Here is a 17,155-nt window from a genome sequence, read left to right on the forward strand (position 1 = left end):
TCTATTTGAAAAATAAATCTGAGGACCCTTTTTACAACCATGTTGTCAACGGCATAACCTTTGAATACATCACTCAAATATTTAGGAGGTATCCTGTATTGGGTTACTTGTTTCTTGAGCAAAGGCATAACTGGAGGTGAGTAGGACAACCAGGTATAGCATTACAGTGCTGAAGGAAAGACTGGAGCTGTATCAAGAGCATTTCAGTGTTATGAGGGAGAGGCATCAAACTCTCTCGTAGGAAGTACAATCTAATACCTCAGCAGTGAGTTCAATTCATTATTTAATAAATACAACAAAGTGTCGGACATGCATTAGTCAGTATGGTTAGTGTAGCAGAAACAAAAACAGTGGTGCTGTAATACAGTGGGTGATATTTACAAGTGTGCAAATAGATAAGAAAAATATGTGGCTTTACTTTTTACAGGTTGCATTGTTGCAGAATATATACTTGAAAGTAGATGGTTTTTGCGCTCATGAACTTAAGGGAACTAAACAATAGTGCCTAGAACTCAGAGGTAAAATTCAGCCTATGCAGGGGACTAGCTCAAGTCCTATGCACAACTTAGTCCCACTTAGACCTTAGCTTAAGGCCTTTTGTTGGCCTTCTGCACAAGAATGCATGTCATGCTAGGCACAAAGAACAAGGTTCTCCACGTAGTGATAGCAATGTACTTTAAATCCAACCTGCAGCACTCCTGCTGCAGTCCTCTGCCTCTGAACAGAGAATGTTAATGGGGGAAGTGGGGGGAAAGCAGTCTAGGATGTAAGGAGGACTGTTAAAGGGAAGTGGAGGGGGAATAGGCAGTAGCTAAATAATCAAATTATGCAATAAAACATGTTTTTCATTAACCTATTTAGAGACTTCATGATTTGTAACATTGTTACGGTAACTTCTCCATTACTTTCCCCAAAACTTAGCATGAAACATACACTGCTAACTATGTGAAAAAATAGCTATGCATAAGAAAATAAAAAGGAACGAGTATATTACCTTTTCTTTATTTTCTCATAATTATCCAGCAACACCAGGATTGGGATTCCAAGATCCTTTTGCTAGGCCAATGTTTAGTATCACTGCTTTTTTTTTATTTTACTTTTATTTTACAAATTTTGAGTTTCTGGGGTTTTATCTAAGAGAATAATTAGTGGTAGACATAATAAAATGCAAGATTTCATACTTAGATTGCTACTCTCCTTTAAAAGAAATACCATCTGATTGAAACAAGGGATAATTTAGCATTGCTTTGATTAAAAATAAGATACAGTGGCTGTATGGTAATAAGTAAATAATTGTGGCCCTGGTTCTGGAAAACACTTAAGAACATGTTTAAATCCATCACTTCAGAACATCACTTAAGCATGTTTAACTTTTTATTCAAGTGCTTAAGATCCATTGACTTAAAATTCACATGCTTAAAGTTGTCCTAAATAGAGAAGCTTTCCTGTACGACAGGTTTCAGAGTAGCAGCCATGTTAGTCTGTATCCTCAAAAAGAAAAGGAGTACTTGTGGCACCTTAGAGACTAACAAATTTATTTGAGCATAAGCTTTTGTGAGCTAGTTGTAGCTCACGAAAGCTTATGCTCAAATAAATTTGTTAGTCTCTAAGGTGCCACAAGTACTCCTTTTCTTTTTCCTGTATGAGAGACTGTACTAAGATGTGATGTAAGGTAACACAAGTCTTTTAGTAAACTGTAATTTCCTTTTCAGCTTTGCATATTACAGATATATCCAAAGGCTCAGTCCTTCACTGCTTGTGCATATAATCTGCCTTTGACTTGACTGGGAGTTTTGGTTACATTCAGAATGCAGAATCAAGATCATAGTCAGTATTGTGTTAGAAGCTAGCAAAAGCCCATTTCATAAAATTCTGGTCTGCACTTTGGCACTGTTGAAGCTATGAGAAATCGAGTTGTCAGTGTTTGCACAGTCTTAAAAAGGGGAACCTATGGAAAGGCCCAGATTCTGCATTGAGACTCACACGTGCATTTTCAGTTGATTTCAGTAACAGATGTAGGGGCAAATCTGAGGGCAGAATTCAGCCCATATTGATTATTAAATCAGACCTTCCAGTGGTTCTCAGCACAACTTTCATCTTATTTGTTCCTTAGGGGTTGTTTTTCTTTTTGCTTTATTAGGATTAAAATAATAATGTTCAGTGATTAATTTTGATATTGTGTTATCTGAAAAATAAAAGCCCCACCTCTTTGTATCATTTAGAACTGTACAGAAAATATGAATGAACAGTGGAAATAATTGTGCATTCTCAGGGGATGTCCAGGATGACTTAATTGTTCTCTTTCATTTCTAATTTCTATGATTTTATTAAAACAATATGAACACTTTCCGCTTTTGTCTTTGTGTTAGTCATCTGTTAAAGTCCCAATCAAAATAGCCAGCAAGCAATCTGAACACTGCTGTATCAAAATTTGGTTTTTATTTCAGTTGCTGTTCCTTTTAATATACTGTATTATTGAAATATATTGAAATATAATTGTATTTCTTTATTCTATTTGTATGTATTAATTATAACTATAGTATTCACTGAGACGTTAAAACGGAAGATTGCAATATATATTTGCATTAAGAAAAGGTAAAACAAATCCCTTTTTAAAGAGAGTGAAAATAAGCATGGACCTCCTAGCCAGACAAAATTATCAAACTTTGGTGTCTAAAGTCAAGTACCTAAATCCATATTTAGGCATCTGAGTCAACGAGCTGATCTTCAGCAGTGCTGAGCGCCCACAACTTCCATTGACTTCAATGGGAACCTTGGTGCTTAGCACATCGGAACATTAGGTCATTGATTCAGGTGTCTAAACAGGGATGTAATTGCCTAGTTTTAGGCATCCACATTTGAAAATGTTAATGGTAATAATTATTTATTGTTCTAGGTAAGATGAAAGAATAGACATTATCAGTCTTATTTTGTAGTGTGTCTTTCTATCTTTCAGCTGCATTTTCCAGTTATCTTCTAGTTTCATATTGAGCACTCCTGAGACAGAAAGAAAAATGCAAAGATTTCCAGATTGCTGTAAAATAAAAGAATTGGAGATGAGGAATAGATATATTTACTTAATATTTATTCTTTTCTTTCCAGCTCCAAGTACAGCCCAATATGGGATTACCGGTGGTGCTGAAGTTCTGTTCTCCTGCTGGTACCTTGTGTTGACACTATCCTCTTTCACCAGCATATTCTACCTGAAGAACATCATTCTACAATAAATATAAAGAACCATGAAAGGCTTTTAAGGATTCTCTGAAAGTGCTGATGACTGGAGCCAATCTGGTACAGTTTGTTAAAAGCAGCGTGGGATATAATCAGCAGTGCTTACATGGGGATGATCGCCTTCTGTAGAATTGCTCATTATGTAAATACTTTAATTCTACTCCTTTTTTTTGATTAGCTGCATTACCTTGTGAAGCAGTACACATTGTCCTTTTTTAAGACGTGAAAGCTCTGAAATTACTTTTAGAGGATATTAATTGTGATTTCATGTTTGTAATCTACAACTTTTCAAAAGCATTCAGTCATGGTCTGCTGGGTTGCAGACTGTAGTTTACAAAAAAAAATATTGCAGTGAAAATGTGATTCTTTAAGGCTGCAATACAAGTATTCAGTTCCCTCTTTAAATACGATTCTATCCACAATTATTCAGAAGCATTTTTATTTTAAGAAATCAAATAATATTGCCTTCAAAACATTTCTTCAAAATATAACAGATATCTAGATTTTCTTCTAGCATGATATTCAGGTTTCAAGAATGAGCCTTGTAATAAGACTGCATAAAGCAGTTCTGCTTCCCCACCCCCCTGTAAATTCAGCATGGGTGTGCCTTCATAAAATATTACTTTTCTCTTCCTCTCCAACAATTCTGGAATGTGTATTGGTAATGACAACCTGTAAATTCAAGCGTACCTAATCTCCAGTTGAGGACAAAGATGCTATTGGCTGAAAAGAATACCTTCTCTTCCACCTCCAGTGGGGTAATGGAACTGCTCCAAACTCTGCCCACAAAAACTAGATTACTTTTTTTTTAACCAGTCAATCAAGAATAGCACAGGTATATTTCCCTTATTTTTTCCCTCTAGTGTAGTTAATCTGTAGATTTTGTTTGTAAAACAAGTTTTCCCGGTATAAAATACAGCACAACTCTGTTAAGAGACTTCTTCTGAATGTAGCACTTATCCCTTTCACTGCTCTAAGTCAGAACTCTTAAAAGGCTGTATATGTGAGATCGTGACAGTCCCTTTTTTATTATTGGCCAATACTACATGAATTGATATTCTTGTACTGGAGTTGTACTGATCAGCTAACTTAGCAATGATACTTTCATTGCAAATGTTTTTAAATCTCAGATAGCTGAGAACATAGGAAGCATTAAACATACATTTAATATAGATATATTTAAAAACAAGTGGCTCCAATAACTATATTTTGGTCCACCTAGCAAAGGCCGACACATTGCATCTTAGTTGCCAGAATTTCATTAATGCACAGCTAGGATTGTATGAATATCTTACCATAACAATTAATTTCACCTTTCATAAATGACCCTTGCAATCCCCACATATTGCATTGAGTTCAAGAGAAGTTTTGCCTGAGTAACAGATTAGATCCTAAAATAGCAAATTTTATTTCTATGACTATAATAGAGTTGTTTTTTTAAAACAGCCTCTAATTTTGCTCCCAATTTATTGAACAATCATGCTGTAAATTAATTGTGAGCACACAGTTGCACTTGCAAAAAAACTAGAGGCTGAAGCAGCGTCCCTTTAAAAATTTGACTCATTATGAAAGTTGACCATAGATGGTCCAGTCCATCACCCATTGCAGTCAGTACAAAGATACCACCAGTTTCAATGGAATTGGATTGGGCCCATACAGAAAGAGCTACTGGTGATTAGAATTTCTAATTAAAACATTAATTACAATATAAAATTATCCGGTCACTTGTTCAGTATATAAAACCACAGTAAATAATAAAAAGACTGTTGCCATGTGAAAGTTGGAGTTCTTTATATCAAAAGAAGATTGTCACTGAACACCATATTGCTAATTTGGCGACATTTTAGTATCACTGCCACAGAAATTTCACTGAGACATGCTCCTACTCAGTCATTTTTTGCTACTGTGTTAAGCTCTGTAACTAGCTAGCTGGGTACTGTACATATTCAGCACTTTCAAGTTCATTTTGCAAATATCCTATTTTTTAAAACTCAAATTATGGATTTCTTTAGTACCTTGATCAACTGCCCCATTACTAATATATAAACAAAATATGCAGCAAATATGTTGTAATTATTAAATGACGTTTAGATAAGGAGCTTAAAAAGAATACACTGACTCCATAACAGGGCAATAAAATGTATTGAATCACGCTGTTTGTATTCAGTAATGGAGTAGAATATTTCTATTATTCTCTTAAGCTTGTGCGCTAAGCAGGTTCTATTTTCATAAATATGGTGTTTTTTTAAAAACCTCGAATAACATGATGAAATTTTATTAGTTGGGGAAGCAGTGTATAAAACAGTACGACCCATATTGTACACTGTCCTGACATTCTGCTCACTCTTGTATTGCAGCTTTAAAGTGCTAAGCTCTAGAATCCATTCAACAGGAAAAAATGGTGCTGCAGAAAGTATTACATGTCAGTTACCGTTCTATGAAGACAGAAACAGATCAAGGAGATGTATAACTCATATGCCTCTTCTCACATGAATTAGGAATTGTTTCTATACTGTAGCTGGACCAAATTCTATATTTAGGCTAATTGTTTTTTGCCATGATTACTGACACATGGAATGTGAGGATTCTGGCAGCAGACTAGAGTATGGAAACATTTTTATTAGATATGAAAAAATGAAGTATTTACTTTTTTGCATCATGAGAATATTCTTGCCAATAAAGCCACTGGAAAACATAGGCCAAATTTCCAACCCAGCCTCTGAATTTGCACTTGCCATTTTTGTGAGACAGTTTGTACATGCAAAAATCCATGTTTCTAGGCACAACATTTGCTTCTGCAAATTAGGTACCTAAACATCTATCAACTCTGCATGTTCAAAAGTGATAGTTTGGGTGTGCAAATTTAAGAGACCAATTCTACACATAATTACTGGGGCCACTCACATTAACACTATGTCGGTCATTAAGTGTTTGTAGGATTGGTCTCTCACAGGGTGTTTATGAACACCTGACCATCTAAGGCTCCAATTGTGCAAAGGATTATGCATATGCGTAACTTCACGCACTGAGTAGTCCCAGAGAAACTCCTCACAGTACATAAACTTAAGCAAATTCTGAAGTTTTTGCAGGGTTGGGGCCCAACTCAATATTGGTCAAATAAAGTTACTTGCATTTTAGGTTAATCTGTTCCATATAATAACCTGATAATTGTACAGTTTGGGACTTATTGGGACATTCTTTCAACATGGACTGTGCAGACTGTTGAAAATTAAATACAGTAGCATTTTACAAAATTGATCTTTTAATCTCTGGCAAATATTTACTTTCTAGCTGATACTTTCATGATATAGTCTATGTTCATCCAGTTGATACCCCTTACAGTTCAGATTTTTTAATCAATTATTATTATATTTATCCCAACCATGAAAAAATATAGAAAATAAATGGATTTGCTCCAAGCAGTACAACATTTCTTATGCTAAAACTGTGGTCCCGCACTTGAATTACTAAAGTTTGTAATTCCATAAGTTCCTGAATGTGCAATAACTCAGGTCTATTAACTACCATTGCATTGATGACATATATGGGCAATGGTGCTGTAATTATAGTGTTGTTGACCATGATTCTTTACTAATATTGAATTTAAGGACGTCTCAGAATTTCTAATACAAACGCAGTTTCAAGGGTTTATAACTTGGCAGGAAAATATATTCTTCATAACTAGACAGCTTTTTTAACTTTTCTATATATATTTAGAAAATATGCTGTTTCTAAGAGACAGGAGTATTAAAGACATTACCAGTGAAAGCTGCTCTTTTGCACATTTTCAGAGTTAGCACTCTAGCAAAATAATGATAAACGTTATGCCTACCAAAATATCTGCTTACCCCACATAACTGTGTATTAAAGAATGTGTATACCAAAATATGTATTTACCTGGAAAAACAATATGCCTTAAAGTCTAAATATGCATTTACTTCTAAGACTGGATCTTGCTCTTCCAGTTTGGAGGTAAATAATCCATATTTCACAATCTGCCATGGAAGATTTTGTTTCTTAAAAAACAAACATGATCAGTTCTTTTTTTAAAAGTATGAAATAATTTTAAAGTTCTTGTACAAACTAACATATGTGAGGAAAGGAAAAGTTAGGATGAAACTCTGTCCTGACACTCTGATCTTCTGAATTGCAGACAAATCAACTTGTTCTCAGCAATTTTTGCCCTGAGAAAATGACAAGGAGTTTGGTGGTTGCCACAGAAACTTGTACATTTGCAAGTAGATATTACAGAATTTCCTGTACTTACTAAAGGAAATGCTGTGAATAGGTGGTAGGGTACATTAATGCAAGGGCATATGTAAAGATTTTTATAGGTATCACTGAATGCTCATTTTGAATTTTTCTTCTCTCTCTCCCTCTCACAGGAGCCCCCTCCAGCTGGCCCTATTTCCCTGTCTTTAACACAACACAATAACATTTCTTCCACCTCCCAAGCCTTCTGGGATAGAGTACCTCCTATTCTCTTCCTGCCTTCTTGCTCAGCTCCATTCCCTACTCTCTCACATACACACTGATCACTTCCTTCTGATTGCTGGCCTGAGAGATGGGTCAAGAAAAAATAGCTGGGAACACAAATTATTCCAGGAGTTTCTGACAGTTGTGAGGAAAGACAGTCATATCAGGAGTGCAGCCAGGCAGAAGGAAGGTGTCTGGCTTTAGGGAGATAAGGCAGGACTATACTTACTGTATGCAGAAGTCCCAGCTGGCCCTATTTCCCAGCTTCTGGAAGCCTTCACTCATTCACAGCATTGTACCACCATTGACAACGGCTTTCCAAAATCCTTAGGGCCACGTGCAGCTGACGCTGGCCTAAGTGCATGAATATGTGAGAGCAGAATTTAAACTTTAGAAAACACTTTGTCCTGAAACCCTTAGAGAACTGACTAATTAACTCATCATATTGTTGTACCTAGTACTGAGCCTACTGTAGCAATTATAACGGTCTCAGAACAGGGCACAGTGTTAAATACAGTACTACATTTCCTAAAGACCTATGCAGCAAAAAGCACCGGCTTGGCTGCTGACTTAAAGACGCTCTACATGCCTCATTAAAGTTGCTTTCTGTTCTGAGGGTTCTGTTCTGTTCTGTTCTCCCAGGTAACAGCCTCATAATGCTCATATGCAAATAGCTGACTTAGCCCTTCTATCTCCATTCATGTGGCATTCAGAGGTGTTGAAAATGTACTGCTCATGCTCAGTGCACCCTCAGATGTCCTTATATCAGGTGGACATTCCCTTTGTTGATGGTCATTGAGCCTGCTGGGGAAGATCTGTAGAGACGAAGTGTGGTCTAATAACAGTAGATTAACATGACTGAATTCTGACAACAGGAGTGAGCACATTGCCTAAAGATTACTCCTTTCCCCCATAATAAAACAGTGCCTGGGAGGGAGGGATGACAGGACATCCCAAACTATATCTCACCAGCATCTGGGGTGGGGGGAGATATAGCTCATGTTGCAAAGAGAAATATTTTTAATTAGTCAAAAAAATGGTTCTTAGGCCAGAGCTGGCTTCTCTTAATCTTTTGTGACGCTGTACAATGCTCTAGGATGGTTGTAATTTCCTCAGACCATGTGCCTTAGCTGGAGGTGGATAGATGGATTATTGCTGGTGGAGAATTGTGCAACTGTTCCCACCTCCAAGCTACATAACTATCCCTGAGCTTTTTAGTTTATGCCAGTTTTGCCCTCTGCACAGCACAACTTACTTCTGAATAGGTATACTTGAGATCTCCTGATCCAGAGCCAGTATAACCTTAACTTTTCTGGCTGTGCCAAAATTTATGTCACATTTTTTGTTCAGCTAGGGAGGGCAGAAGTTGTGAAGTGAAGACTTCAGTTTCAGTTTGACTCATCTTAACTATGTTCATTACACATGAATTGAAACATTAAATGCACTTAAAATGGGTTGGATCTGCTAACAGTTCAATCATATCTTGCTTTTCTCTATTGAATATTTAGAGGAAGGGGAGCAATTTTAGTCTATCTTCAGAATGGACCCTTACATTATAACTGAAAATAGCCAAGTAAAAAACAACTGTCATAAGGATAGCAGGAAAATGCTGAAGGGATTCCAAATGAGATCCATGTTCTGTCCAACACCTGACTCTGGTTCTCAAAATTAATATAAGTTTGGGTGTAGGAGATTTCCCCAGGTCACCATCACTGCTGAGCACTAATTACTATATGCATATTTATTCTTATCCTAACAAGTCGACTTTCTGTTAACCGTATGCCTAATTTCTAGAGTTTGAAGGCTTCTCCACTTTGTGAACTTCTGCTCTAAAATTTATATATCAACATATTCATTTTACACTTCTGATAAACCAGAGATGAATCACAGCTAAACTCAAGATGCCCTAAATTGGATTTAAAAATATATTAGAAGCTCAGCTCTCCTATGTTTTGGTCTGACCACATATAAACCTGTATTTTAAAACAAGATTTGGGGCCAGATTCTCAGCCCTCCTATGACTATTTTATACCTCTCCAATGGCACAAAGAAACCATAAAGCTGTTGGATCCAGCCCTTTGAGGATTCCCATTGGAAGGGGAATTGCTGAGTGACATAGTATACTTTTGAGCAGCTCTGCACTATCCACTATCCCATCCCTGGTACAGGAGCATTCTGATAACCCAGCAGTCCTTGGCTGCTTGAATGGCCTGTTGGGGACTGCTCTAACTTATGCCAGGAGCCATCACCATGATTGGGTAAATGTAAAGGTGACATAAGGTCACCTTTCACTTTGATCTTGCTCTGAGCACAGCTCTGCCCAACCAGAGAATTTGGCCCTTAATCTTGAAGAACTTTAAATAGAAATGTAAACAAAAATGAAAAATAATGAGGGGACTGTAATTCTACTTGCAATCAATGTTCATCTATTCACTTTTTTTTTATTCACCTTCTTTGGGAACTATTAAACCTGGTAAAACTGAAACCACCCGAAGTCAAATAGATTACATTTCTGCAGCAAAACACAGAATTTGAAGACAGGAAAGAAGACAATATTGTAAAGTTAATGCCAATAAGACCACATGAATCTCCCCCGAAATGTTTTAAATATGTGAATATTCGTTATCCTGTCACTGCTTTTTGCAGACTGCCAGCTGAATAAAGGCCTGTAATGATGTATACATTATATTCAGCGTCCAGAGGGCTAAGCAGTCTGTTTTCCCCAATGAACATCTATCCTCTTTATTAATTTCCAACCAAAAGCAAAATACAATTTACCCATTACAAGATGTGAAATATGTACAATAACATAAGCTTTCCACTTAACAAACCCATTACAGTCATAAGTGCACAGCTCCCATTAACCTTAAAGGCATCTACTTAAATGCGACTCTGAAGTGAGAATAAACTGTAGGGACTTTAGATAACACTGATCTTGCTTTTTTGTATATTTCCAATTGTGGAAAGAGGGGACCCATCCCTTTTCCAGTTTTGTGATTATGTCTTGCCCCTCCTCCCCCAGTATAAAAAGCATCCTTTTCTCATCTTCTGGAAGATTAATTTAATTTCCAAGATACTAGTCATTTAGATGTGCTTAACATTTTTGAGGTATCACTTGAGGTAGTGATACTTCATCAACTAAATACAAATGAGAGAGGTAAAACATTCCGGGAAGCTACAGTAAAAGTTGGCCAGTCTGCTTCCACTTAATGCTAATGAGACAGTTTCTTGTAAAAATTCCAACTTGATAGAAACTACAGGAGGTAGCATGGTTCATTAGGCTACAAAAGCTTTAAAATGTTAAAAGGACTGTTTTTCCTCCCTCATTTCATATGATTTGCTAAAAGCACTGGGATGTTCCACTATGGAACTTTGAATTCACTCTTCCCTTCATTAATTTTGATCTTTTTACATTTAGAAAAAAGTTAACTTTAGGGTAAGCCACTGTAAATTCCCTTCCCCCCAATGACTGGAAATGTCTTTAAAACTGAAGAGACTATGAGTTTAATACAGTAAAGCAACTGTAAACAGGACTTGTTTTCCAATATATTCTGCCTATAAATGAAGATAATGTGCTAAAAATTAAAGAATGTAAATTGCATTTGAACATGTTTAAATTACCTTTAACCACACTGTATAAATCTGTTGGGTCTTTTTAGCCATTTGCTCATAGGAGTAGAAAAACAAACTGTTTTATGCTAGTTCTATGACCTGACATCCTGCCTAAAACACACTTGAGCAGTGACCTAAGGAAAATGTGGTCAATGGCTCTTCTATAGATACTCCTTTAGAAAGCGATGCCTTTGATTTTAAGCTGCTTTAGCTGGTGTCTGTCAAAAATTCTCTCATTGCTTTCAGTGATCTGGAAAATAAGCTTGAAAGCCAGCCATGTGGAGTTTAGGATAATTTAAAATAATAAAAAAAATTACACGGCATAGTTGACACATTCTTCTGAAGTTTTATTCTGAGACATTTCCATAAATAGTATCTTATGCCACAGTTAATCAAGCAGACATGGTTAAACCACAGGTGAGCAAAAAGCTTGATTATTATTTTTAAGATTTAATGAACCCATCCTATAGGCATGAAAGCAGGAGAATCCCAGAGAAGCTTTTTTATCCATAAAGCGTTGTTTAGCTGTAAATCAGTGTTGTGGTGTTGTTACAAGTATTCAAGTCTTTGTGGTGATAAAGCAGGTCGGAAAATGTTAATGAAGGCACAATTTTGGCAAAAAATTAGAACTGAATTTTTTCACAGTTCCCCACCCCCGCCCCTTGTTTTCTGACCAATTCTAGTGGTGACAACATACATAGAGAGCCAAATCCAGTTCATCTGACTCACTCATGGTCTGCGCTGGCTCCCATTGAAGTCAATGCAAGTTTGGCATTGATTTTAATGGGAGAGAGATTAGGTCCTGACTAACCTCAGTGAATCAGGTTCCATTCATGGGAGGAGGGTTTGGCCTACAATATTAATATCCTCAGGTGCCACTATTAGAGGTGAAAAATATGTGTCACCGTTTCCAAAGTTGGGTATCAAAAATTAGGCACCTGAATAAAAATATTCTGATTTTTTTTTCCTGAGGTGCTATGTGTGGTCTCAATTGATTTTGAAAACAGCAAGAATCTTGAGTGCTTAGCATCTCTGATCATCAGGCAGTGTGTTCAGAGACCTACATATGGACTTAGATTTTTAACGTTAGGCACCCAAGTTTTCAAGTTGCACCCAGAATATTTTTAATCAACAAGTAGCAAGCTGCTCTGGTGCAGTTCTTTATTCAAGTCATGGGGGGGGGTTACACATTAATTTCATTACAAAGCTGCTAAGCTAAGCTTCTATGTTCTGAATTGTTGCTGTTAGGAGATAGTACAGTGGGGTACAAGACAATCTCTCCTGACAAGAGCAGAAGGTTGGGAGCACGGACCCTCCTGGGTTCCATTCTAAGCTATAATGATACTTCCCTCCCAGATATGTTGTGAGACTTAATTAAATAGGAGCTCCTCCTAAGATGTGCTGTGGACCCACAATTGCCAGGGAAATTCAGTGAGAGCTGTGCATACTCAATACCTTTCAGTCTCAAGTCCTTAATGTCTGGAAAGTCCTTTGAGGTCCTGGGATGAAAGACGCTATAAGTGCATATTATTCTTATGTAGTCTGTGCTTTCAGTAAGAGGTGTGGAGTTAAAATACTATCTTTTATGTTATTTATATTCATACAACATGGAGGAGATATTTGATTACAGGTTTGCCTTCCCTGTAGATGATTTACTTAGTGGACCAGTTCCAGAGCATTTACAGTATAGTTATTTTTGACATTGCAGTTTTCATTTTTCATTTTGACATTGCAGCTTTCATTTCATTGTGTTCTGAGCTCCTTATTTCAATGTGTTAAACTCCATCTTGTATGTGAATATAATGTAAAAGGGTACATATTAAAAATTAATTTCAAAAGTTAATTACCCTTAGTAACTCAGCTTCCTAGAACAGTTGTGAGCTACATCAGATTTAACATCCGCTCCTTTTAAATTGAGATTGTTAGTAATGTTAGTCAAGAGGCATTGATGAGCACTTCTCCCTTCAAGATATTTCTCTCAGTAAGTTTGCAGACAAGATACTCAGTTCTTCTGAAATAAAAGTTCAGCTAAGGGCTTTGACCTTATATCTGAGTACAGAATTAAACACTCTGAGAAAGGTTAATGCACAGATTGAGAGAGTTGAGAATTATACCCCAAAATACTTAAAGAAATAATTTTAAAATGTAAAAATCACTGATCATATATTTTTTGCAAAAGGTACCTGTTCCTATGCTGTCATCTAATCTTTAGGGACTAGATTTAATGTGAAGATTTACATTGACATTCGTGAAAGGAGGATTAGGCCCTAGAAGCATGTGGTATAGGAAAGCATGGAGATGATTTTCCATTAGACAAATACACTTTTTTTTTCTTTTGTAGTTGAATATGGATCCCATGAAAGTGACTAATGGCACCAACTAGAGTTCAGGCATAGCATAGGCAGGCATTGTACAACCTTCCCTACATAGCACTGATAATACACTTCAGTCCTGGCCAGACCTTACTGTTATTTATTTGGTCCTGTCCTCTCAAGACAGTTATACTAAATTTCATGGACCATACTACACTATAGAGGAACTAGGGTGAAATGACCAAACTCACTGGTATTTGTGATTGAAAAGGAATTTACACCCAGAACACCAGAGATGAAAGGCAGGTGTATTCATCCATTGTGCCACCTAGTTTTGGTTTATTAGCAGTTTAACAGAAACAGTCTAATCATAGAATCATAGAATATCAGGGTTGGAAGGGACCTCAGGAGGTCATCTAGTCCAACCCCTTACTCAAAGCAGGACCAATCCCCAACTAAATCATCCAAGCCAGTGCAAGTCTTTGTGCAAGCTTTCCCTGACATTTTCTTTATTTTCCTCCCAAACTAAGACCAAGGAAAGGGGTATACAGGATTTTCCTTTGAAATCTTTAATCCTGTATTTATTTTTCAGGTGGCTTGCAATTAAAAACTGCAATTGTTCTTTTGTTTCCTTATCTAGCTGAGAGTGAAAGAAACTACTTCAGCACTGCTGTGAAATGTATCACTGTTACCCCCAAGCCATATCTGGGAAAATACCCACTGCAATGGCATAACCTCTGTCATAACCAGTGAGAAGAGGAAATTACATCATTGTATTTAAAAAGAGAAAAGCTTCTCTTCTCCTTTCCTTCTTTCATCCTCACACACACAAATCAGACCACCATTATGCACTACTGGACCAATTCCCAAATAGCATTGCAAAAGTTACTTGTCTAGGCTATTACTCACCAATTTATTTGAGCATAAGCTTTCGTGAGCTACCGCTCACTTCATCGGATGCACCGATGTAGGTCACGAAAGCTTATGCTCAAATAAATTGGTTAGTCTCTAAGATGCCACAAGTACTCCTTTTCTTTTTGCGAATACAGACTAACACGGCTGCTACTCTGAAACCTAGGCTATTACTATAGGCCATGTAATCAATAGTTTAATAATTCACTTGTCTTAACTTAAAGACACTTGCTTATATTTAATATTCCCACTGTTAACAGACCATATGACTAATGAAAAGTTTTGAAAGTTCTAACTTAAATGTACTGTTTTGGGGGCAAAACGCCTTCCCACATTCCACAGACGCGGAAGGCCCTAAACTGAAACGCATGACCACAATTCCATTGCACAGAGCAGGCAGCAAATAGGCCAGGGAAATGCTTTATCCTTTGCACTACACAGAGCACTGGCTGCAGCCAGAGGACCACTCGCTGAAGGTGGGCACAGCAGCAGATACTATAGCCCAGAGGCTCTGTTAGCAGCTGCACTAGAACTCCGGGCTCCTGGCACAAGGGGTGGAGAATTCCATCTTAGCTCCCAACCCAAGGAGAGACTCCCCTGCTTAAAGCCAGTTTAAACAAGGGCCCAGGATTGGGCCCTTGCACGGTTTTCAGGCCCATTTCTGTCATACAGAGTTCGCAGTCTCTGGTCTTCACAATCCTTGAAACAGATTCTAAGGGCAGAATGTCTAGAAGGAATAAGCGGGGGTAGGGTGACCAGATGTCCCGATTTTATAGGGATAGTTCCGATATTTTTTTCTTAAATAGGCATCTGTTACCCCCCATCCCCATCCCAATTTTTCACACTTGCTATCTTGTCACCCTAGTTGGGGAGGGAGGGGGGAATATACAGACTAATGCAAAAAACAAACCTTGTGTCAGTGAGAAATGGCATTTGTGTGTAATTATCAAATTAATTCCAGACTCAGCTTACTGTCTGGAATTCACACTTGATTTAATGTGATGACAAATATAAAACATGTTTATTTAATCTGTTTTGCATTCTATTTGTGATGAGTAAAATGAGCATATTTTCTTTTTGATGTTGAGAGAAGTCTTACTGAGATTGCTGTTAGTGGGTCTAAGGGCTCAATTCTGATCTCCTTACTTCATTTGAGTTGTACCTAGCTCCATGAGAAGCCCCATTGTTCTCAAAGAGGCTACTCAAGTAAGATCCACTCACTGTAAGGGTGGCACGCAGAATTTTTCTGCACAAAAAAATCTTTTTTGCACAAAAAAATCTTCTTTGCAACACTTGTTTGGATTTAAACCAATTCATTTTAGTCTATGACTGGGGACCAAATAATGAGACTGGAAAATACCCAAGCCTCAAACTAGGCTAGGCTAGCCAGTGACACAAACTTAGCAACCCCCCGTCCTCCCTAAGTAAGAGAGCTCTGAGGGGAAAAGGCTGTTGCCTGCTAGTGAGAGGGGCTGCTAAGGCCAGCTCTGATGCAGCATCGCTCATCCCTATGCCAGGTTTTTCCTGTGTGTTTCCTGCTCTTTCCAGGACATGAGGCCACTTGCAGTGGTGTGGGGCACTGAGGTTTATATGCTGGAAACTCATTTTGTGTGGCATTGCAGGCTGGAAGTAGGTCTCAGGGGCTTTCATTGGTTTGTCTCCTGATTTTTGAACTCTTCACTCTGGCAATACTTGTTCCATTTGCACACCATCCTGGGCGGCCCCTTCTGGGGCTCCTCTTGTCGTGCACCGCTGTCACTTGCAAATTTATTTGTCACTTGTTATCCATTTTCCGACTGCTCTCTGGTCTTAAAAAAGTGCTTCCCTGCCCAGGATTTGATGACACGTATATAAATAATACATGCAAATATACTTAAACAAGATATCGCAGGTCTACATTTATTTGCAGTTAAAAATAATAATATTTAATAATATTAAATAATATTTAATAATATTTAATAATATTAAAAATAAAAATAGCCACAAACAGTATCACTACTGTAAACTGTAGTGGTTTTGAATCATTACTGTAGAATGCTGCAGTTAATAAGGTAAATTAGCTGTTCCATCCCTAAATATATTTAAATAAGCTCTCTCAGCCCTTAAATATGGTTTTGTTTTCCAAACTATGTATAATTTAGTGGGATTGCTTTAGATTAGGGAAAACAGGAAAGCAAGCAAGCGAGTGTATCATCCATAATGTCCATCCTACATATTCTCCTGTTCCTTTGCAGACAGACAGAGGTTTAACAGGAAAAGAGAATCATAGCTATGCACTTCCAAATTAGGAGCTAATGAATTTCCATCATCAGGTCATGACAATCTTGGCATTTTTGAGATCACTTGAAGCCCTGAATTATTCCACACCCACCTGGACCCACTTTCAGATAGATTTAACCTGTCCAAGGGACAAAATCTGTTCTCGGATTGGTCTCAGGGCAAATTGCTCATGCTTAAATAAGGGTGGAATTTGGCCCAAGACAGTAAGATCTCATGGTTGTCTTATCCTATATAACTATCTTTCCCAACTGATCCCCTCCTTCCCTTGCTCCACTTCAACCCCACCATGTGTTTGTTACAACACCTCTTAACTTACACACACACACAACCTG

General features: G+C 37.4%; 1 protein-coding gene across 1 annotated transcript in view; it reads left to right on the forward strand.

Annotated features, from left to right (window-relative positions):
- Window positions 1-16,426, forward strand: part of NEGR1 (neuronal growth regulator 1) — a 583,187-nt gene extending 566,761 nt beyond the window's left edge. Inside the window, exon 7 of the mRNA XM_074961536.1 lies at window positions 3,103-16,426. Coding sequence (XP_074817637.1) covers window positions 3,103-3,227 — 125 coding nt within the window. The 3' untranslated portion in view covers window positions 3,228-16,426. The remainder of the gene's footprint in view (window positions 1-3,102) is intronic.
- The last annotated feature ends 729 nt before the right edge of the window (window positions 16,427-17,155 follow it).

This window comes from Natator depressus, chromosome 8 (assembly GCF_965152275.1).
Source record: "Natator depressus isolate rNatDep1 chromosome 8, rNatDep2.hap1, whole genome shotgun sequence".
NCBI lineage: Eukaryota > Metazoa > Chordata > Testudines > Cheloniidae > Natator > Natator depressus.